We start from the raw sequence: 24,736 nt of genomic DNA on the forward strand, positions 1-24,736 counted from the left end.
GTCTGAGGGGTTGTGCAGGGTAGGTGGGTGGTTCCTCGGACTGGGGCTGCGGTTTCGTGTCGGTCTGTCCTCTGGCTTGGCGGGGGGTGGTGGGGGGCAGGGGTTGCCCTATGTGACGCGGTGGCCTCCTGCGTGGGTGAGGGCTCTCCCCCGTGGAGTGCACCTTGGCAGCTGCCACAGGCTGCTGGCTGCAACATGCCTGGTTGGAGAGAGACTGTTTCCCCAGTGTGTGAAACAGTCTGCGATGCAGGTAAAATCCCACACTTCCTCTTTTGACAGCTGATTCAGCTCATTAACTGACCTCAACAAGCAAGGTAAGTACTCTCAAGTGGAACCCCGCTGGCTTTAATTGCCTGCGGAATTCCCACCAGCGGGGGCCACGCACGCAGCCCCGCACGTCATCGGGGAACCCGGAAGTGGTCGGGATCGCAGCGTGATCCGGTCACGTGATCTCATATCGGGATTTTCGGGGCCCCCCCACTGGAAACCCGACCCTAAAATCGAGCCCCTTAAATCTGTGTCCTCTGGTTACCGACCAGTCAGCCACTGGAAACGGTTTCTCCTCGTTTACTCTGTCAAAACCGTTCATGATTTTGAACATCGAATCTCCTCTTAGCCTTCTCTATTCTAAGGAGAACCACCCCAGCTTCTCCAGTGTCTCCATATAACTGAAGTCCCTCATCCCCAGCACCATTCTAGTAAATCTCTTCTGTACCCTCTCTAAGGCCTTGACATCCTCCCTAAAGTGTGGCGCCCAGAATTGAACACAATACTCCAGCTGAGGCCTAACCAGTTGTCCTGAATAATTTTTGAAATAATTATTGCGAGGTCCACTGTTGACTATGGCTACAACGTATGAACACAGAGTTGAAGCGGATTCTGAAGCAACTCAAGAGCTCGGTGACCATTTAATTCCAAAACCTGCATGCTTAAAGATTTAGCTGCCACCACATCCTACACATTTTTGGTGGGGTTGGTTGGTTAAGAGATAAATGTTAACAGGATTCTGGGGTGAGCTCCCCTGCTATATTTCAAATAGTGCCACTGGATCTTTTACATCCACCCAAGTGGCAGTGAGGGCCCCGGTTTAATGTCTCATCCAAAAGACTGCACCTCCGACAGCGCAACACTCCCTCAGCACTGCACTGCAGTGTCAGCCTAGATTATATGCTCAAGTCTCTGGAGCAGGGCTTGAACCCACGATCTTCTGATTCAGAAGCCAAAGTGCTACCACTGAGCCAAGTCTGACAGTTTCAACAGACAAGTCAGAGAAAGACAATGCCTCAGCCTACTGGCTCCAAAAGCCATCAGCAATGCAAATGAGATGATGCTTAGAGCAGGAAGCTGCAAGGACGACTCATTTAAAACCAAATTTGAAATCTTTAATACGAAATGCAGCTGAACAATGAGACTCAAAAAGCATCTACTTGAAAAGATACGGGGGATGAATTCCCATGGGGGGGTGCACCCACTCATCAACCACAACTTCAATGCAAAAACAGCACTCAGTGAAAACAGCATTTATGCCATTTTTCTAGGGTTTTCATGGTTCTTCCACCAAAGTAATAGTGAACTATCAGGAGAACCCCCAGAGAAATTCACCCCCATTATATTTCTCATTTACCAGTTGTTATGTGCAGAACTGAAAAATCATGCCTACACCTCATCTTCTAAGCAGTCTGCAACTCCTTGGTGGTTTACTCTGCAGAAAGCACGATGGGCACTCTTTATGCATACTAGGTTTCCTTACCTTCATTGTCAATCCACTTCAGAGTAAGAGGCTGATCCTGTTGTAAACTGCACATATCCCTCACTTCAGAACACATTCCATCATAAGTGATTGCAGCATCAAGGTCTGTGATGAGTATGTCCCTGTTGAGAACAAAGGGTACAGGAATCTAGAGATGAACTGCTTCACCATTCCTTTAAAACAGATGTTCTTTTTTCCTAATGGAAACCCCCTATATTTCTACATCTTAAAATTTACTTCAAGACCAATGTGGGGACATCAACATGAAAGAGTTATTGTTCCTTTATTTCTCAGGTGTATTGAACTTTTGTCAACAAACCAATCATAGCAATGTGAGTGACTGAATCAGTGAATAGATGATACAGAATAACAGCTTCATTTTATTCCTATTAATGCACCCACATCAACATGTCCTTTGAAGCATCATTGTGTACATTTTACTAACTACCATGAAATAATAATTGCACCACTGAGTAAATATCCCAATTAAGTCTTTTTTGAACTGGTACTTCCATTCATGCACTTGAATTCTGAATGGGAATTAGGAAGGAAATCCTTCATATGGTGCATTAAATGTGCAAAAACTTCAGCCTCAGGAGCAAAATATAAGAATTTGGTGTGGAAACAGCCATACAAGGCCCAGGTTCAGTCTGCTGTCTATGTTCGGTTAGCTGATCTCTTTAGTAGCAGTAGTATCCAGTGACCTTTACTGAAAGTGTATTTGCATTGGACACTGGGTGAAGACACTGTCATGCCCTCCTCCCACCCAAATCAAATAATTTGCTAACATTCATTGTGCTGACTCACATGCCAAGAACAGTCACATAAGCAAGCTATGGGAGGACTTCCATTACCTATAGAACTTCACTCTAGCATAAACCACTAGTCACAAAAGGGGAAAGAAACTAGGAACACTGGCAGTGCCTGGACACAGCATTAATGATTCCATCCTCTTCAACCCCACCCCTTCACAGTCCATTGCACAAAAAAACCATGGGAAATGGTGGGAAAGGAGAGTCCCGCAGATGTGCATAGAAACTAATCTAATGAACTACTGTACTGCTTTTATGGATTACACTTGCATGCTCCCAGTGCAAACCTTAATGACCAACAGAATTCACTGAAGTTTGAATATTTTTTTCTGACAAGGTCAAAATGCATCATGCTCCAGGACTCAACTAAGAAGGCAGAATGGCATGATAGAGGTCCAGAGCAGGTTGCCTATCTTGAAATAACTAGGTGGTTGTACAAATGCAATTCACCAATGTGAGGGGGATTATTGTTCTACAACCTTCTGGCAAACTAGTCTCCAAGGTCTCTACCTTTTCGATTTTGCAGAAAAAGGTGGGGGTGGGGGTGAAGGTGAAGGAGGGATGAGAAAGGAGTTTTGTCTTCCTGAAGGTGAGGGATGTCAGTGTTGAAAAAATGGAATCATCGACTTTTGGCAGTCAACAAGCATTCCTAAATCAGATGCAACATCAGCTTAATGAGGAGTAAAGCTCTCTCATCTGCCCCAACATATCAGCAAGTAGCGCACTCCAAATTCAAGGCACATATGCTATGGAATTATCTTCATTAAGAACCTCTTCATCATCTCTCTCAACCCCTCCACAGCCTCTGTACTGTCAGAATGCTTGTCCAATATCAAGTCTTTGATAAGCTTCAACTTCCTCCAGCTAAACATTAGAAGAACCAAAGTCATCATTTTCAGTCCATACCTCTGGCTCCATCCCACTCCCAGACCACTCTCTCACGTTGAACCAGACTGTTTGCAACCTCTGCCCTGTTCAGCTACGAGCTATGCCTCTAACTGCATCACAAAGATCATCTACCTCCATCTCTGTAACATCATCCACTTCCGCCACTACCTCAGCCTATCTGCTGCTGAACCCCTCATTTGTGCCTTTGTCACATCAGAATCAATTACTAATACTCTCCATAAACTTTAGGTCATTCAAACCTCTGATGCCTGTACACTATCCCACACAAAATCCCACTTGCCCATCAGCTGTGTCCTCACTGACCTACCTTGGCTCCCAGTCCCACAACAGCTCGAATTTAAATTTCTTATCCTAGTGTTCAAATCGGTCCATGGTCTCACCCCTCCCTATCTCTGTAACCTCCTCAGCCTTGCAACTCCAACCCCCTCCCCCCAAACTCTCTGTTCCTCCAACTCTGACATTTTTCACCCCACCATTAGCAGCTATGGAATTCACTTCCTAAACCCTTCCACCTCCCACTCCTCCTTTAAGACCCTCTTGAAACCCACTTCTTCAACCAAGCATTTCATCACCCTGCCTCACTTTGCTCTCTTTGACTCAGCATCTGTTTTGCCTCACACTTCAAATATACTTTGAATGTTTTTCTATGTTAAAGGCACGATATAAATCCAATTTTTTTTTGTTGTGCAGTGCCTTATGCAAAGCTTTCTGAAAATCCATATAAACTACCTTTGCTGCAATTGTTCTATCATCTCTCTTTTTTTTTTTAAGAACCTTACGTTTGACCAAGCATGACTTACCTCTAGAAATCTGTGCTTACTGGCCTGAGTAACTCATATTTCTCCAAGTACTTAGTAATTTCAACCCATATTATAGACTCCAGTAGATTACCAACAACTGAAGTGCGGCTAACTGGCCTATAATATCCTGGCAGGATATTTTTGAAGATGTTGCATTTACCATCCTCCAGTTCGGTGTCAAGATTTTCCTTTCCGCAGAATTTTGGAAAATTCTCACTGCCTCCTTCTCTTAGAATCCTCAGATGTAAATCATGTAAACCAATAGGTTTCTGAGATTAGCCTACTTTAAGCTTGAACAACTTCTTTAGTATCATTTCTCTGAATAATAACCTTCACTAACAGTTCTGCACCCATGCCTGGTGATTATACAATCCTAATATCCAATTCCTGTGAAAACAGGCAAAATTACTTATTCAGTAATTTTGCCATTCTTTTACTCTCCACTACAAAGTTGCCTCCTTCATCTTTTAGCTGCCCTGCACTAACTTGACTTTTCTTTTACTATTAATGCACCTATAAAAAGGCTTTTTTGATGCCTATATTTTTTTCCCTAATTTTCTCTACTTGCTCTTGGCCTTTCTAATCTCTCTTTTTGTAATTTTCCTATATTCTTCATATTTGTCCTGGCTTTCATTTTTATTATCTGCCTAGTTCTTTTAATTCAGATTCCAGGAGCCTGACATCCATGAGTTAACTCCCAGCGTTTATGCTACTCAATGCATTTTCTGCACCCCAGCAACAGACTCAAAAGCCTGGCTCTATGATCTGCTACCCAGCTACAGAAAAATTTCAATGCACAAGCGCCAGGAGCTGACTCACTAATGTAGAGCTCCCAGAATTAACGCAGTGTAAATGCTGCTGTAGTTTTTTTAAAAAGTGGCAAATAAGATTGAAATAGATGCTGACCTATTTAAAATGGCATCAGCCAGTGGAGTCTCTAGGTTATCTAAGAAATTCTCTTTGATTTGTAGGTAAATTGTTTGTGGATTGCTAATTTAAGTTGCTGACTGCAATATAAATAGTCTTTAATACTGTTAGATTAAGAATACTAAAATATTCATCAGATTCCTTTGTCAATTGAACTTGTCACTTAAAACTAGTCATCTTATTCTATGAGAATGTCTGAGCTTTGAATTATTAATAATGTCATCTGGTATTTTGATACTGATTTTATAAAAGGTACATTTTAGCATCTGCTTGAAGTGCAGATGTTTAATCTCAAACTAAGAGAAAATGAAGCTCAACTGCATTTTAAAATTGGTGATATTGTAAAGCTTGATTGGAAAACTAGCTTCAAAGTAAAATAGGATATAAAAACTGGATTTGTTTTCCTGATAGATGAGAATGGAACCAGAGGAAGATATCTATCCAGTCGTGGCCAGAGAATCACCTGCAATGGCTTCTCTTCCCGCTCCTGCACAGTTACCTCGAGTCCCCCAAGGATCTATCCTTCGCCCCTTCTCTTCCTCATCTACATGCTGCCCCTCGGTGACATCATCCGAAAACACATCATGTTCCACACATACGCTGACCACACCCAGCTCTACCTCACCACCACTTCCCTCAACCGCTCCACTGTCTCTCATTTGTCACATTGCTTGTCCGATGAGCAAAGATTTTCTCCAACTAAATATCGGGAAGACCGAAACCATTGTCTTCGGTCCCCACCACAAACTCCATCCCTCTCCCTGGCCACTGAGGTTGAACCAGACCGTTCACTACCTTGGCATCCTATCTGACCCTGAGATGAGCATCCGACTACATATCCGCTCCATCACCAAGACTGCCTACTTCCACCTCTGTAACATCACCCTTCTCCGTCCAAGCCTCAGCTCATCTGCTGCTGAAATCTTCATCCATGCTGATGTTACCTCTAGAGTCGACTATTCCAATGCTCTCCTGGCCAGCCTCCCATCCTCCACCCTAAACTTCAGCTCATCCAAACTCGCACCAAGTCCCGTTCACCCTCACACCTGTGCTCACTGACCTACATTGACTCCCGGGGGATGCCTCGATTTTCAAATTCTCATCCTTGTTTTCAAATCCCACCATGGCCTCACCCCTCCCTATCTCTAACCTCCTCCAGCCCCTACAACCCTCCGCAATCGCTGTGCTTCTCCAATTCTTGCCTCTTGCGCATCCCTGATTTTAATTGCTCCACCGTTGGTAGCTGTGCTTTCAGCTGCCGAGGTCCTAAGCTATGGAATTCCCTCCTAAACCTCTCGCTTCTGTACCTTCTTTAAGAAGCTCTTTAAAACCTACCACCTGTCCTAATATCTCCTGTGGCTCGATGTAAAATTTTGTGAAGTGCCTTGTTTTAGTACATTAAAGGCACTATATAAATGCAAGTTGTTGTTGTTGGGTCCAGGAGAAAGGTCTGTTCCATCTAATTAACAGAAGGAAACTAGAGATTTGTTCACAATATGTTCTAAGAACTCGACATAGCAGTATGGGCTTCATTTTCAGGTCTTCATCAAAGACTCATTCCAGTTCATTAATGTCCTCTGTAGTGCCTGAAGAGTTTAGAAGGCAAAAGCTACCTCCTTGCTGGACATTACAGACACCGGTGTATACATGCCAATATCCTCTTGTGCTATTAAGTATTGTCTAGTTCCTAAATTTCTATATATTGGTGGGTGTCCCATGGTAGGCCAAAGCAAATTTTCCTCAAAACATATTAGTAATGTTATCGGCATAGGTATGGGGAAGCTTTTATCTCCTGGCAGAAATGTACAGCAATGTGTGTGACTATCACAGAACAGTGATACTCAAGTAAGGAATGGGGACATACGCATCAGATTTAATATATTATAGATGTCAATTAAGTATAAATAAATACCATAGTGATATTAATCTTAACAGTAGTCCTGAATGTGATATTTCTGCATTTAACTAGACAGGGGACATAGGGGGGATGTTATGCAAGTTCCAGTAAGTAGTTTTTTTTCTAGTAGCGTTGCTGCAAAATAAAACAATTATGAAGCATGGAATACACAATCCAAGAAAAACACTCCTCTACCATATGGAGTGTGGCTCGCTCTCAGAGTCTGGTATATCTTTCAGAAACTGCATTTAAATATCAGGGCCATAAATGAACATCTGTAACACTGGATTGAAGAATACAGAACCTAATATGTCCATCACGTCCTCTTATACTTGTTTCTAGTCATCCAATACTTCATTTGAGTCTATCAATTCTGTCTCAACTCTCATCAGTATAGTATACTGAATTAATATTTTTACAGGCTGACATTTCCATTTTTCAAAGACATGTCTATTTACTTCAATGACACCTTGGAAAAGGGTCAATGTAACCAAATTGCCTTTGGAGAGATCAACTTAAGTGTACTGCAGTTTATGGTATTTAAGGTTAGCTATCACATCAAAACAAAGATAATTCTGGAAGTTGAGCAAAGGTTTGTAGAAGCATGCAGAAGTATCAAAAGCTTAAGAAGAGATGCTGTCTTAGTCCAAATAGGCATTGAGAATATAAAGTATGTTCCAACAATTAAGATTAGTTGGAGAACTAAAATTAGGGAGAAAGACTGCAATTGAATAAAGACAATCACAGACACATCTAAGAGGTGACCCCAGGGTATCACCAAGGAAAGTAACACTGTCCAATGCCACAGCCGGCCTACTACCCAAGGAGAGATTGATTTTACGCTCATGTCATTAACACAATTTTAATACTGGAAAAGTACAATAATGCACTGAATACAGATCGATGACTTAAACTTGCTAACTCTGTACTATAATCTTTAACACTGAGCACAAGTCTGCTATACTGGTACTAAGCAAACCCAGCTAATATTGAAATATTGTAACGCTTACAATTAAGTTGATAGTGCCCTTAAGATGATTCAGATTGTCAATTTATAAGAACCACCAACTAACCTTTACTGACATGACCAACATTTAAGCTTGTGATGGTATTGATCATACCAACACAGACATAGTTAAATAATGATAATGCATCTCTAAGTATGATTCAATCTTTGATGTCTCTGGCAAGTAAAAGTTCAGTTGCATTTCACTGTGTTGCACGATAGTTCTGTTGTTGATTGATTTAGTTTGGTCATTGATATTTTTGGGACTGAGTTATGTAGGACAATTCAAAACAAACCAATTTAAGTTATAGATAACATCCCAGATGAATTTTCCAACACGTATAAATTGAGGAGCGAGATTGTGTGTGGGTGGTTGATCCAATACCCTTCCACTAACAGATTACATATTGGGATTTTTCCATGCAATATTTGCAACACATCGTTGATATTGTGCAGGATTTAGCATTCGTATTGTCTTTAGGGCATACACTATTTGGGAGGAGGTAATGAGTCGTGGCACGCAGTAGGATGTGGGTATATCTAATTTCCTCGTGCAGTGAGTTATCATGTCGTAGGGACAAGCCAAGGGAGCACCAAGTGCTGTCTCACAGAATAGGAGAGGGGGAAACATCATGAAGGAGAGTCACTGAGTCATCGTAGAGCACCTCTGTCTGGCACCATTTTTACACCATTATTAGTAGATGCCATGGAGTAGGTTGGTCACTTTCTGTTCTGGCCAATATAATCCATTTATTGGAAGACCACCTAAGAAAATATTAAGTGAAGGCAACAACCCATTGGTAATGCGCCTGTATATAACACTATGAGAGTCATGTTATATGAACAATTATGTAAAGTGAGGCTCAACTAACATTACATGACAGCCCCACTGTACTGAAGATTCACATTGCTGATACTTAAAGGAATTATCGAGCCCAAACCTGCATAATTTGTGCCCGAATTCTTAATGTACACAAGTCTCAGTCATTTGGATGAATTAGTAAGTTAGTGACTCGAAATGAAACACGTTATGGCCCTGTTCATCAAGAATCTGAGAACAGTGGGAATGGCAAACGCGACTAAAATTATCCCCATTCTGACTCGCCACTAAGGCAAGAGCAGCGAGACTGTCAAACATGACTAATAATATTCACATTCTCATTAGTCAAGAAGGTGAAAGCACTGGGAAAAGCAAGTGCCTCCAAAAAATAATCAATTGTGACTCCCTCCCAAACAGTAAAATAAACAATAGCATTGTCAAAGTATCTGCACAGAAAGCCAGTCTTGAGCCAATGAGCATGAAAAAAGTTCCCGGACCATGGCTGCTCCCCCACCAACCCGCCCATTGAGTTATCAAAACTTCCCTCTCTGACAATAAAATTACTTCCCCCACCCCCAATAAGAAACTCACTTACATATAAATGTAAAAAATCCTTCATAAAATTTTATGTAAAATTCCTAAGTAGTAGATAATTAGCCTCAGCCCATTAACAGCTCCCTCCAAGTAAGCAGGAAAACTGGCCATCATCCTCTCTTCCCAATCTCCCACAGAGAAAATGCAGCCATATGGGAGGGAAGGGGAGCTCTCAGCCTGGTGAAAGCTTGATGGCCACGCCCAATGATTTTCCCTACCTTATCCCTATCCCCTTCTCCTCCACCAACCATCTTCCCTCCCCTCTCCCCTTCTCTCTACCCCAGTTTTCCTTTGTCCTTCAACCTTGCTTGGCCTAAATACCATATTTGATCTAGCCTTCCCCAGGAAATTGACTAGATTTGCAAAAAATTCAAAATCCTCTTCAACTGCCCAAAATTAAAATGTAAATCAAATGAAATATAAAAGAAACTGAAAAAGAGAGACATTTCTCATCTCAAACATGAACTTAAATCTCCTGGTAAACATTTCTACAAGGGTAACTTCTGGTATTCTATCAACTACAGTTGCAAATATTCACAATTCTGGGAATCAAACTCTAACAAAAGAACATTGCCTATCCGTTACTCACATTTTATTCAAGGGTAGCCAATTTCTTTAGCATTGATTGAATGTCCCCATTAAAAGAAATATAACTTGGAAGCAATTAGTAAGTTCCTCTACAAACCAAATTCACATCCTGCAACATATAACAGCGGACTTAATATTTTAAGGACATTCTTTCCATCAAAATCAGTAGACCATGCACGATAATATATCTTGATAATTGTTGGCTGTATCCTAATTAAAGCTCAAGTGACTTCTTGGCAGCACAGAATGTCGATTTTAATATTCTGGGCACAACCTTTCAGTTCCACTCCATTCTTTCTATTGCTGTCAGAGCATTGTGGGTGAAAAATGCCAATCCCAAGAAATGCATTCCAGGTAACTTAGCAATGAAGTGGTTGCTTAGCAACTACAAGGCAACATTACTTTCTACCAGAGCAAAGCTAAAATGCACTTTAAGTTATCTATGAAGCAGATACATATTTCAGGACCGCTAACCTTTTCTGCACTCTACTTTCATTTTTACCCTCACTTCCTCCAAATATGCAGTTATTATCTAGATAACAGTACCGATTATTCCAGGAATACATACCCAAAGCAATCTTCAAATCAACATTACCTACAGATACTGTAAATTTGTATAATGACACATGTGCATCTCTTGGAATCCAAGAAATTACAGCAAAAGAGGAAGCAATTCTGTCTACTGTGCTTGTCGGTGCTAGCTCTTCGACTGGAACTAGCCTCCCTAATCCCATTACTGTGCTCTTTCCTGATATTTTATATTCTATCTTTCCTAATACTTATTCATTTCCCTTTTAAATTATGCTCATAGTCTCTGCCTCAATGGTCACTTAAGGTAAAGCATTCCATGATTTAATAATCCTCTGGAAAAAAAATTGAACTCCACCCTTGATTCTCGTGATCATCCTGATCCTATATCCGCTTATCAACCGACAAAAAATATCTTTTGCTGTTTTCCTTCTCAACACCTCACAGTTTTGAAACCATTAGATTGCCCCTTTACCTTCCCTGTGAAAAATGCTCAGTTTTGCAAATCTTCCTACACAATTGTACATTCATTCTTAGTACCATTCTAGTGAATCTTCGTTGTACCTTTTCCATGGCTCCAATATCTTTCCAATAACGATGAGGTGCCCAGAACTGCTTATAATATTCCAGTTGTGACCTAACCAATGTCTAGAAGAAATTCATCATCACTTCCTTGCTTTTGTATTTGATATTCATGTACAATAAGTCCAGAATCCCTACATCTGCATCCCTAGAGCTGTGCATCTCCACTCTATTAACAGTCTTCCATTTAAGGAATACTTCCTTTCACTGTTCTATTCCCAAAATATACTACTTCACATTACTCTGCATTTAAATACATCCATCTGCCCAGTTCTCTAACCTGTTTGCATCTTCCTACAATAAACAACTTACATTTATACAGTGCCTCTAATGTAGGAAGAAGTCCCAAGGCACTTCACAGGAGCTTTACCAAACAAAATTTGACACCGAGCCACATAAGGAGATATTAGGACAGGTGACTGGTCCAGGAGGTAGGTTTTAAAGGAGCGTCTTAAAAGAGTTGAGGTAGAGAGGTGCAGGGGTTTAGGGAGGGAATACCAGAGCTTAGGACCTAGGCAGCTGAAGGCACAGCCGCCAACAGTGGAGTGGTGAAAATCAAGGATGCACAAGAGGCCAGAATTGGAGAACTGCAGAGATCTCAGAGGAGGTTACAGAGATAGGGAGGGGCGAGGCCATAGAGGGATTTGAAAGAATGAGAATTTTAAAATTGAGACATTGCCAGACCGGGACTTGGTACAAGTTAGGATATGGGCAGCAGTTTTGGGGGAGCTCAAGTTTATGGAGAGTGGAAGATGGGAGGCCAGCAATCTCCTGCATTCTTACTCAGTTTCCCACACAGCCTAATTTGGTACCACCAGCAAACTTGATTATTTCTTCCTGTGTTTTCTATTTATACAAAATGATTTGGACATAGGTGCAAGTCCAGCGCAGATCACTGGAGCACAACACTACCCACATTCTGCCAATCCAAAAAAGTTTATCCTACTCTACTTTCTGTCCCCCAGTCAGCTACATTCTCTTTCAACTTGTGCTTTAATTTTCTCTTCTGTGGCACTATCAAATGGCTTCTAAAATTCACTTTAATCAAAACAGATTACTGCAGTCTTGGCCAGCTTAAATAAATACCATTTACCATTTTCCTTTTATCCCTTTCAAGGGGAGGGGGAGAGGAGGAGAAATAGTATATCCTATGAGTAATTGAGCCATTCTGATATTAAGCAGTTCCCAGATTTAACCCCTTCCTGTATTGATATAATCGATCTCAGGCAATGTGATTAGGCTACAGAGGTTACAATTGACCTTGATACCTTAGGGAGGTTAGATTGCCAAGGTTCCTGCACCTGATTATCTAACAACCCATGCTATAAATGCTTTGGGAAGCTCACCAGTTGCACAAGATCCACAGGTTAGGAGCCAGCAGCACGAGCAGATTATAAAAATAGCTCATAATGTCCAAATAATGAGTTACTCATCTTGGCATGATGCAGTTTGAACATGGAACAACTTCTTGATGAGAGGAAGACCTAGTGTTAAGTATGTAAACCTGGGTTGCTCACGTACTTTCTAGTAGCCAAGTGCAGATTATCCGGAGACGAAAGGCACTTCTAGATTGCTGCTCTAGTTAAGAAAGCAGTACTATGCCAACTTCCCAGCACTGATCCCCACTTTCCTTTCCCACCCAACACTATTCTACCACTAAAAATACAGCTGGTGAATCCAGACAAATTGAGCTATTTCTAATTTTACTGTACTTAAAGTAAAAGCACCGAAGTCAGCTGCCCATTCCCTCATCTAAAGGATGGCATTTGTCCAAGAGGAGTACGAAATAACATTGGAGAAATATTCACTATATTGCTTCAAAAGGGATTTACAGCTGCACATTTACAGATCCAAAGAATTGCTCAACTTGTTGGTCACCTTTTAACATGACATGAAATCTATTTTCCAAAGACTGTTTCCTGCTAAACTGGAAAGCCTGCTTTTTTTTTTAAAAAGGGAGAAATAAACTTCACAACTGGCACTACAAGTTGCTATTTACACTGAGGTATATTCCACTGGACTTCTTGGTTGATCAGTAGTATTAGCACTCAAATTTTCATAAGTGGATACTCATTTCATTATAACACAAGTGAAATTTTTATAGCGACATGGACAAGTTTACTCGCTAATCTTGAAACTTAGGGCTTACAATTGGCAAAAAAACAGCCTTTAAAAGCCAAGGAAGGCAATTTTTGGAACTTGCTCTCATTTCTGAAATGGTGGGAGTAAACCAGGAAAAAGAAAAATTGGTAAAAGATTTTAAAGTTATTTTTAAAATTTAAAAAAAAGGTCATGTTAGATTTAGTTAGTTCTGACAAAAGGTCATCGACCTGAAATGATAATTCTGTTTCTTTCTCCACAGATGCTGCCTAACCTGCTTAGTTTTTCCAGCATTTCCTGTTTTTATTTTACATTAGGTTACGTTATGCAGAATGAGTTAGCACAGTTAAGAAATAACTGAATTGTTATGGTTAGCCTGAATATTTTTTTCCAAGTTCAGTAACATTTGAGAAATTAATAAGTTACTAAAAGAACCTAAAACAAAGTGAGTAAGTGTACGTAACAAATTAGCACAAAACTAGACCAAGTGTTAGCACATGCTCACAAGACACCCAGTAATGTACACGTACCCCTGCCCTTTTTGATACTGCAGCTGAGATCTTACATCAGCAACCACTGAGAATGCAACTATGATGCTATGAAGTGTGGACATCCTTCTGGTAAGGATGCAAGGAAGAATAGATAGTTTACTTGTAGTCCACACAAATTAAGTATATTTCCCAGAACTTTCTCACATGGGATTACCCAATTTACTTGTACTAGTTAATTGTTTGCTACTTCTAATTTTTTTTAAAAATCAGTACAATAACCTACGGCAACACCTAGCTAGAAAGTTGATAGAGTATTATCAGCAATAGTAATCCATTGGAATGTTTGTCACCAACTTCAGGCAACATTAAATGCAGGAGATTTGAGGAGCATGTATTTCAGAGAGCATTCTGCGTTTTTGCTTTAATCCTAACAAGTACTTTTCTAGAAAGCCTTATTTTTCCAAAAGTTCACATTGAAAATATTACAAATTGCTTGAGCTTTTAAGTCAGAGAGCGAAATAAAACACCCTTGTTTTTATGGCATTTAGAGACACTTGCCTATACATTGAGTGCGCCTTCTCTCAACAAATGACAATTTCAGAATGTGAAGAAAGAACTGGAGAAAGCATACCCAGTGTATAAGTGCTATTATAGGAGCCTGCACTGAAATGTGTTCTAATATATGTGTGTGCGCACACGTGTGTGCAGGACATCATGGTGAACAATGGACTTTTGCTTGTGTACTATATTAGGCTGAAAGTGATGTTGAAATCCATTTTACAGATACCTTGCATAATGAAATAGTAGAGCATCTTTAAACAACTGGCAGTGAATTTCATGCATTGTAAATTGAGGTGCTGAGGTAAGGGTATCAATAATGAAAACAAAGCTCAAGTGGTTTGGGAACAGCAGCAGAATCTCAAGACTAAATTACAATGTTGAATTCACTGACAATAAAACTGCCAGCACAATGCGGGGCCAATAGTACTGTTAGTAATTATAACATAGAACCCCAATATAACCAGATTTAAAAACAATACTACAGCATTTTATAGGAATGTACTACTGCACTTCACAGTTCTGTTAACTTTATGCACCTTCATAGTAGTGTACAGGGAGTAATTCACCTGTTCCATTATTGCCTTCTTTGTAAATGCAGTATATAATTTATTTTATTAGTATTTCAAACCCTTACTGTGGATAGTCTTTGCAGTGTAATGCAATAACAGAAATCTGGGAACTACCAACTACAAATGTTAACAAAATAAATCAGTACTCACAACTAACATAGGTTTAATATTCTACAATTTTGAAACCTAAAAAAAAAAATACAAAAACGACAACATTTCTCCAACCATTCAGAATGTATACTTCTCCCAAGAGGACATGCAAGTAACACTGCACTTTCCCTGCCTTTAACATCTGTAGCATTCTAGCTCAGATTTCTTTTCCAGTTGCTCCACTTACACAGGGCACTTATAACCAGAAACTTGGCCAAAACTGGATTAATCCAACAATGAGGTTGTCAGATGTCCATGGACTTGAACTCATGTAACCTGTGGATTGCTAAGCAAGCATTTCTTCTTGCCAGGCACATTACCACATTCAGGGCACAACTTTTCAAAATTTATTTTTCTCCTTTTAGAAGTGGCAATAAAGATTTCCATGTCAATAGCCCAGTAGTACTGCAACACAACTCTAATAGCTATTAATAAAATTGATTCCATTGTTAAAATTCCAAAACGAGTTTAGGATTTGGAGAGTTGAAAAATTGTGTTCGGAATTAGAAATGAGACTGAAGAAAAAGTGCTGCGCTTTCTTGACAGGTTGCCTCTTCCCAGCCGAGAGTGCCTACTGCAGGGGGATTGAACTTTTTGTCTTTGTGGATTGCATAGGTGCAGACCATGAAGCCTTAGGACCACAAAGTTTAAATCTGATTTCCCATTAATTTGCTTTTTGTTACTAATACTAACAGGTTCTTAGTACTTCGATTTATCCATCAATGAGACAACAGCACTAACAGCCTATTCCAAACCATTCAGCCCACAAAACTCAAACAGGATGAACCAGTAAAGAAACAGAGGCAGATACAGGACTGAGTTTTCAGGACACGAGTCAAATTGCCTGGGACTGGGGGCCACCCTTTTTGACAGCCCTGGCATACTGTTTTTCATTGCTACCATCACGCTACTGCGTACAGAATTGCATTACTCCAAGAGCTGCAAGGTGGGAAAAATAGATTTTAAAAACAGAGCTGTTGCCTGCCACGAATTGTTTTGTGTTTTTTCTCTTAAGGCTAGGGAAAGGATTCCCAAATATTTAATACAGTATCAATTTTTTCCTTTTGACATAAGCCAATTAGAGATCACTAATTTTCTTTCTTTTGGTTTTCGTTGAGTATTTTTTTTTCTTTACTCATGTCAATCTTCTTCACTTCTCTCCTAAGTTGTTATCTTCTTGCTGCAATATGGTTCCCTGGTGACCAGTTTCCCTCCCGTACCTCATCTAAGCGGCCATTATGCATATATGAACCATTACAGGAAGTTTTGATAGGATATTCAACTACCAGCGATTCATCACAGCCAAGACTAATTAGGTATATTCAAGTGTAATTCCAGAAATGTCACTGGATATCAATCAAGAATAAGGGCTCTAACTGATTATCCTTCCCCTCTCCCCAACGGGAAATTTAGGGGTCCTACCATTGCCCCAGTTGAGTATTAGATACCAAACTTTATTTAGAACCACAGAGTTTGGAAGCAGAAAATATAAGCCAAGTCAGTCCAAGACACAGCCAATGGCTAGATCCAGCCTTCTCATGACAACTAAACACCCTTTAAAATTTTACCATTTTGTTTATATTGCTTCTCCTCAGTTCTCCTTCCAAAATGCATCACTTCACACTTCTCTGCATGACATTTCATCTGCCATGTGTCTGCCCATTTCACCAGTCTGTCTTTGTCCTCCTAAAGTCTGCTACTATCCTCCTCACTATTTTAGATTTCCAGGCTTTGTGTCATCTGCAAACATTGAAATTATGCCCCCTACACCCAAATCCAGGTCATTAATATATATCAAAAAGAGCAGTGGACCCAATACCAACTCTTGGGGGACACCACTGTAGCATGGGTAGAATGGACTCAACTTCCCCTGATGGTTTCTAGCCACCCGTGTAACATAAGGATACATATTCTGCAATCCGAATCAGTAACCTTAGCTTAGTTTATCGAGAGTTCTATGCCTATTGGAAATAAATAATGTGGATGAACAAATACTTAGCTGCAGCTACATAAAAAGTTAAAGCCATCATGTACATATGCAGGCAATATTTACTTTCAATAAAAGACTTATGAGATGGCAGATAAAACTTCAAGTTTCTGATTTCTTGGGATAAATGAAACTCATACCTTCTTTGGCAAAAAGATGTATTCTCACAACTGCCCGACTTGCATGCCGAACAAAATAAAGTGGATCTACCCATAAAAGGAAGTCACATCCTTCTGAAAGTCCACAACTAGTCGTTTATTTGAAAAGTTATTTTGATGCAATACAACACAATAGTAAAATTGCATATATTTCCCAAGTCCCCATTGTGCATTTTCTATGCACTTATTACATGTAGTTAGTTCTGCATCAATGCCCTCCATGTTGTGGAATTCCCTGTTTTGGTTTTGTTTCCAATTGCATGCACGAGAGTGCGTTCTTTCATCAGAGGTTCAAATTTTAGATAAAGCCCAAATTAGCCAACATTTGCAGGAATGTGTTCTCCTCTACTGCACCTTCAACCAAACACTACACCTTTAAGAACATGGAACCTGCACTCTTATCACAGCTCACTTTTGTCCCTTTTAACAGCAATTTTTTCTTTCCAATTTCATAAATTGCTGTTTTTACTGTGCCTTCTGTTGCAAAATGCACGAGTTGTCACTGAAATGCTTGCACAGTCATAGAATTAATTCAACTCACTGAATAGCCACAAACTAATAAAAACGTGATAGCAACATATTTCAAGGCCATGTTTCACATTTGGGAAAGATAACAGATACGTAGCATCAATGAAATATCTCTTACCATATGCTCTATAATTAACTGGTTATATGGTAAATAACTTAATTACTTATGAATAACCACTTTGTCAAATCCAGAAGGGTTTGTTAAGACTTTAAAAGCTTATGAATAATGTTGTGCAAGGTACTTAGTACAACTCACTTAACATTAAACTGTCTCAAGCGTTAAAAAAACTCCTACTGCCCAGCAGCCTGAAAAACTAAACAGAGTTTCAGGCAGCGGTGTATATGCTCCAAACACCAAAGCACTAAGTTAAGGATTATATCTCCCTAATTTGCAACATCTACAATAACTGTCTGGCCAACCCTCACTAATATTATAATTACTCTCGAACATATTTTTCCCTGGCTGCAACTTCCTCTGACATTTTAGATCCCTCTTTCCAGCCTCCAGCTCTCACACTTTCTCTTTTGAAGCCAAGACAGTCTGAACTCATCGAAGCATTACAATGATTGACCAACAAAGTTATTTCTGTTGAACAGCATTATCCCTATCCTCTTCCCACCAAGTGAAACATAACAGTCCAGCTATGAACTAACAAAACGTCAATAACAGCAGGACCCCAAATAACTCAATGTGTAATGCATCACCAAGTCATGTAGTCCAAAAAAATTGCTGGCTCTATCCTTGCTCTGCATTAATCATTTAATTAGCTGATCGCAACCAGGACAGTAGTGGGGATGCAGTAATTAGCATTTATGTTCCTGGGCTAGGAAGGATGAAGTCTGCCAGGGCTCCTGCTCCTAATTGCTACCCAACAGTCCATGCTGAAATGCACAGCTATGAATGTTGAATAAGGACAAGATGTGGTTTGGATGTAATAGCTTCCCATGGTCATATTCACTGTCGGAACTCACACTTGAAGATTGTCTGGTGTAGAGGGGGCTCTACAATAATTCAAGGGACTGTACCCCAGCATGCTGCCATCAGGAAAAAATGAAGAACAAAAAAAAGGAAATAATTTTCTTTTTAAAACCACACACAAAACCTTTGATTCCAAATGATTTTCCCCTCTTTTCTCCTGCAAGGTCCTGGTTCTATACATCCCATACCTCACAAGTGGCTATTCTTCTAGTGCGAGCAAAGATGCCCACACATTTACACTTTCCAGCAAGAATTATCCTATGGAATTCAGAAACAGGAAACCAGACTCATATTTTCCCCTCGCTACCCTGGAGTTCAAAAGCCAGTTACAATGCCTGAACTTTTGCCCTGGCAGAGGTTAGCCAACTCAAACCCAAGACCTTCTGTTCTTTGCGTCTTGGTACTACACCAGGTACCGCCTTTAACCACTAGAGCTCAGGATTGTAACCAGTGTATTTTATATGTCATTAAAAGCTGTGACTAAATACAACATCAGGATAACATTTTAACATGTTAACATGTTACAACCTGGTGCACAGAAGTCAATTACTCTGCAACTGCAGCAGCTCGGGTCCAACTTACACTTTAAAAAATTAACAAGAATTCAAACACCCAACGCTGAGCTGAGACCGCACTATGCGAGGCTGCAATGGTGTATACATTTGATCTTGAATTTAAACATAAATTTGCTCAGTTTCTTTAAAATTTAAAGAGTTTCAAACTTTTGATTTCCAGTCTACCATAGTAAAGCAGGATGTTGGGGGTGAGGCTGCATCAATGGCAACTGTGGGCACCCACCAGGCCAGCAGTGTCTTCTCACAATATTATAGTTTGCTACCAGTCCAGATAATCCTTGACTGAATGGATACCTGTACTGATCTACATTTCAAATTAAAGCGTTCCAAACACGCAGGTGCCCCCAGCTCCCGCATGAATGACGTGACTGACATTTGGGGCATGATTTTAAAAGGCAGAGCTAAGCGATTCCACAATCAACGGATCAGATCAAAGCTCTTCAGTCCTGCCACATCCAGTCATGAATGGTGGTGGACAATTAAACAACTAATGGGAGGAGAAGGCTCTGCAAACATCCCCATCCTCAATGATGGCAGAATCCAGCACGTGAATGCAAAACACAAGGCTCAAGCGTTTGCAAACATCTTCAGCCAGAAGTGCCGAGTGGATGATCCATCTCGGCCTCCTCCCGATATCCCCACCATCACAGAAACCAGTCTTCAGCCAATTCGATTCACTCCACGTGATATCAAGAAACAGCTGAGTACACTGGATACAGCAAAGGCTATGGGCCACGACAACATCCCAGCTGTAGTGCTGAAGACTTGTGCTCCAGAACTAGCTGCGCCTCTAGCCAAGCTGCTCCAGTACAGCTACAACACTGGCATCTACCCGACAATGTGGAAAATTGCCCAGGTATGTCCTGTCCACAAAAAGCAGGACAAATCCAATCCGGCCAATTACCGCCCCATCAGTCTACTCTCAATCATCAGCAAAGTGATGGAAGGTGTCGTCAACAGTGCTATCAAGCAGCACTTACTCACCAATAACCTGCTCACCGATGCTCAGTTTGGGTTCCGCCAGGACCATTCAGCTCCAGACCTCAGTACAGCCTTGGTCTAAACATGGACAAAAGAGCTGAATTCCAGAGGTGAGGTGAGAGTGACTGCCCTTGACATCAAGGCAGCATTTGACAGAGTGTGGCACCAAGGAACCCTAGTAAAATTGAAGTTAATGGGAATTAGGGGGAAAACTCTCCAGTGGCTGGAGTCATACCTAGCACAAAGGAAGATGGGAGTGGTTGTTGCAGGCCAATCATCTCAGCCCCAGTGCATTGCTGCAGGAGTTCCTCAGGGCAGTGTCCTCGGCCCAACCATCTTCAGCTGCTTCATCAATGACCTTCCCTCCATCATGAGGTCAGAAATGGGGATGTTCGCTGATGATTGCAGTGTTCAGTTCCATTCTCAACCCCTCAAATAATGAAGCAGTCCAAGCCTGCATGCAGCAAGACCTGGACAACATCCAGGCTTGGGCTGAAAAGTGGCAAGTAACATTCGCGCCAGACAAGTGCCAGGCAATGACCATCTCCAACGAGAGTGAGTCTAACCACCTCCCCTTGACATTTAACGGCATTAACATCGCCGAATCCCCCACCATCAACATCCTGGGGGTCACCATTGACCAGAAACTTAACTGGACCAGCCATATAAATACTGTGGCTACAAGAGCAGGTCAGAGGCTGGGTATTCTGCAGCAAGTGACTCACCTCCTGACTCCCCAAAGCCTTTCCACCATCTACAAGGCACAAGTCAGGAGTGTGATTGAATACTCTCCACTTGCCTGGATGAGTGCAGCTTCAGCAACACTCAAGAAGTTCGACACCATCCAGGACAAAGCAGCCCGCTTGATTGGCACCCCGTCCACCATCCTAAACATTCACTCCCTTCACCACCGACGCACTGTGGCTGCAGTGTGTACCATCCACAGGATGCACTGCAGCAACTCGCCAAAACTTCTTCGACAGCACCTCCCAAACCCGCGACCTCTACCACCTAGAAGGACAAGAGCAGCAGGTACATGGGAACAACACCATCTGCATGTTCCCCTCCAAGTCACACACCATCCCGACTTAGAAATATATCGCCGTTCCTTCATCGTCGCTGGGTCAAAATCCTGGAACTCCCTTCCTAACCACACTGTGGGAGAACCTTCACCACACGGACTGCAGCAGTTCAAGAAGGCGGCGCACCACCACCTTCTCAAGGGCAATTAGGGATGGGAATTAATGCCGGCCTCACCAGCGACGCCCACATCCCATGAACGAATTTTTTTTTAAAACACACTGGTGCCCCCAACTCCCGCGTGAATGACATTTGGGGCACGATTTTAAAAGGGCGGTGCAATGGCAGTTGAGGGGGGGGAGGCGAACGAGCGTGCAGGTAACCCGAACAAGAAACGCTTACTGCTCCCCACGCGGTCGCAACTTAATTGGTGGCCATTAACTTTGTTTCCGGGTTTGGCGTCTGAAAGTTGCGCAGCCATGTGACCTGCAGCTGGAGCGTCTGGATTTAAAGGGCCATTGCTCCATTGGATTCTGCTGGAGCGAAGAGCCAGAAGACCCAATGGAGCAGCACAGGGACAAGGCTGCTCCAAAATTCAGCGATGCCTCACTTCAGCTGCTGCGGGGTGAGAAGGAGGAGGGAACTATTTTACCCTACAGGAAGAAGTGCCCTACCTCTGGCACCAAGGAGGCCTGGCTCGAGGTGACAGAGGAGGTCATCAGTAGCAACATATCCCGCACTTGGGTCCAGTGCAGGAAGCTTTTAATGACCTAACTAGGTCAGCAAAAGTGAGTACGCTTACTGATTCTCCTGCATTCCGAGTCGCCCATCACCCCCCACACATCATTCTGCACTGCCAAGACTACTCCATCACATGACGCCTCACAGACCTTAAGGCTCACCTTCAACTTACCTGCACTTCCTGAGAACTTCTCACCTCCCCATTTGTGACCCCACCACTACCACTCACCCTAATCCAATGTGATGTCTCTGTCTGATACTAACCCTCTGATCCACCTCTTTCACGGTCAGCCTCACCCAAAGCAATGTATTCATCAGCTGACCACTTCACCCTCACTCACTCGTACTTTCTTCCCTTCTAGGAGAAGAGCACGCAAAATGCATGCAAGAGGTTGAGGACTGGAGAGGGGGCCACCACAAATAGTGGAACTCAAAGAGGCGGAGGAGCTAGCCCTGGGGATCAACCGTACCCGAGTGCCTGTCCGTCAGGACAACCGAGATTGCCACCCAACAAACGTCTGGTGACAACTTTAACATTCATCACACACATGCATTGATGTTAACAATGATTGGAATGTTGAACACCTCAGTATGTTCATCGCAACATGACACATCTGTGATGATGCTTAATATTGCCTCGTGTTCTCTTACAGGCCCTTCAATGGCTGCAGTGATGGGAGAGGGCGATTCTTCAGAGGAGCTCCTGGCCTCTGAGCTCCTCTGGAGCAAGCCCTCTCCATCTGACTGAGGTCGTCCATGGAGAAGTTGACGTATTGCAACGCCCTGCGAAACAAACCATCGGTGACCTGCCTTATGCACTTGTGAGCAGACGACTGAGACACCCCGGCGATGTCACCAGTGAAGTTGAGGGCAGTGGTCACTTGAACCGCGATGGGTAATGAGATGCTACCAGGCCCAGCCGATGTCTGCGACCACCTGGTCGACTCACTCTCAGCCTCCGTAAGAACTGCTCCTCAGAGAGGTCCAGGAAGCTCAGCCTTGGACTGCAGACTCTCTGATGAGGATAGTGCCTCCTGCGACATCGGTCCCTCTGTTGTTCCTCTCTCTGCTCTTGTGCAGATGCCTGTGGCGCACCACTGTGCTGTGGAGCTACAAATGGTATAAGTGCACACCATGCCTGGTGAGGATGGTGATGTTCGTCGTCCTCCGACGTACTCGTGAATGCTGCCATCATGCCCCCCCCACCCCCCAATCCTGATGGTGTCAGTTTGAGGGGGTCTGAAAAGTTGGTAAATGTGTGTAAACAGAACAATTCTGAGTGTGGACCAAGAATGTTCAGTCTAAACACAAAGATCGCCCAGCCAAACGTTTGTCTGAGAGAACTGAGTGTTCTGCTGCAATAACTGACCTTTTATCCCCATCTGTCAAACAGGCATTTAAATATCCAAATGGCTGCCAGCTGAAACCCGGCACGGGAAACACGTTGAGGCAGCATTAAAATCGCTTACTTTCATTCTTAATTGGATTTATGGACATTTCAAGTACATTTCAGGATTCCTGCCTGCTCCAAAAAAATCCCGATTTTCTTTGCCCCCACCGCACCCACGCTTTCGTTTTAAAATCGTGCCCTTAATGTTCAATAATTGTGAAGGAATAGAGCGATTTTTTAAGCATAAAGTTGAGCATGTTCCTTTTGTGGAAGGAACAAGTAGAGCTGGGCAAAAGAAAATAAGGAAATGTGATCCTTCCTACTTGGACTCGGGATTCACATTTGCTGGTTCTAACTAAAATCGTCGTTTTTACTCAGGATAACATGAAACCAAGCAAATTAGACGCGCTTGAAGACCAAATATCCTGCCCTCAAAGATAAACCACAAGATTTTTTCAAACAAAAGCACTTTCAAATGAAAAGGACAGATGAAAGGAATCAAAGAAGTGCAATGGCTGTCTCGTGGTAAAGTTTTGGCAAGAATCTGCAAATCCAGGGAGGAGTGCCACTTGTTTTTGATCAGCTCTGAATCACCACTTCACCATCATTTCCTCAACCAGCGCTTCCAGCTATTACTGGGCTATTTGGCTGACATATTTGACAGGCTCAATGAACTTAACCTTTCTTTGCAAAGTAAGAACTGTAACATTTTCATCACTGACAAAAAAAGTAGAGCTTTGCCAAAACACTTTTTCCTATGAAGTAGCTATGTGCTGCAAGACAATGTAACTGTTAAAGATGTAATTCTGGAGTATTTGGAGCTGTGCACAAAATTCAGCTAATGTTTCCCTGAAAGAGGAAAATGAATTGCAGGGTTTTGCCTGGGTTCGAAATTTGTTTTCAGAGGACTCATACCAAAGGCCAAGATTACAGTGAGTCTAAAAGAGAATTTGATCGACAGCGCTGGTAACTCTGTTTTTAAGAGACAATTTTGCCTCTTGATCAGTTCTGGCTCTCAATTAAAAAGAGTTCCCCGAGTTGTCCAAATGAGCCACTGAAATACTTGTCCACTTTGCTTCGTATCTGTATAAAGTGGGATTTTCTTCATTTAGTTACATCAAAAACAAACATAGAAGCAGCGTGACTGTCGAGTTGAAACTCTCCAAAATCAAACCGAGATTCCACAAATTGTGCACTAGGCTCATCCTACTCACTGAGATAAGGGTGAGTCATCAAGTGTTACCTCATGTTCAACTTTATCTAGTTGTATAGTATTGGTTCCGTGCTATTTAT

At 41.9% G+C, this 24,736-nt stretch overlaps 1 protein-coding gene across 1 annotated transcript in view; it reads right to left on the bottom strand.

The window, feature by feature from the left end:
• prkcz (protein kinase C, zeta) overlaps nucleotides 1-24,736 on the bottom strand; it is a 377,802-nt gene that overhangs the window by 349,317 nt on the left and 3,749 nt on the right. Inside the window, exon 2 of the mRNA XM_067970242.1 lies at nucleotides 1,751-1,872. Within this exon, the coding sequence (XP_067826343.1) occupies nucleotides 1,751-1,872 (122 nt within the window). The remainder of the gene's footprint in view (nucleotides 1-1,750; nucleotides 1,873-24,736) is intronic.

Source organism: Heptranchias perlo, chromosome 32 (genome assembly GCF_035084215.1).
Source record: "Heptranchias perlo isolate sHepPer1 chromosome 32, sHepPer1.hap1, whole genome shotgun sequence".
NCBI classification, from domain to species: Eukaryota; Metazoa; Chordata; class Chondrichthyes; order Hexanchiformes; family Hexanchidae; genus Heptranchias; species Heptranchias perlo.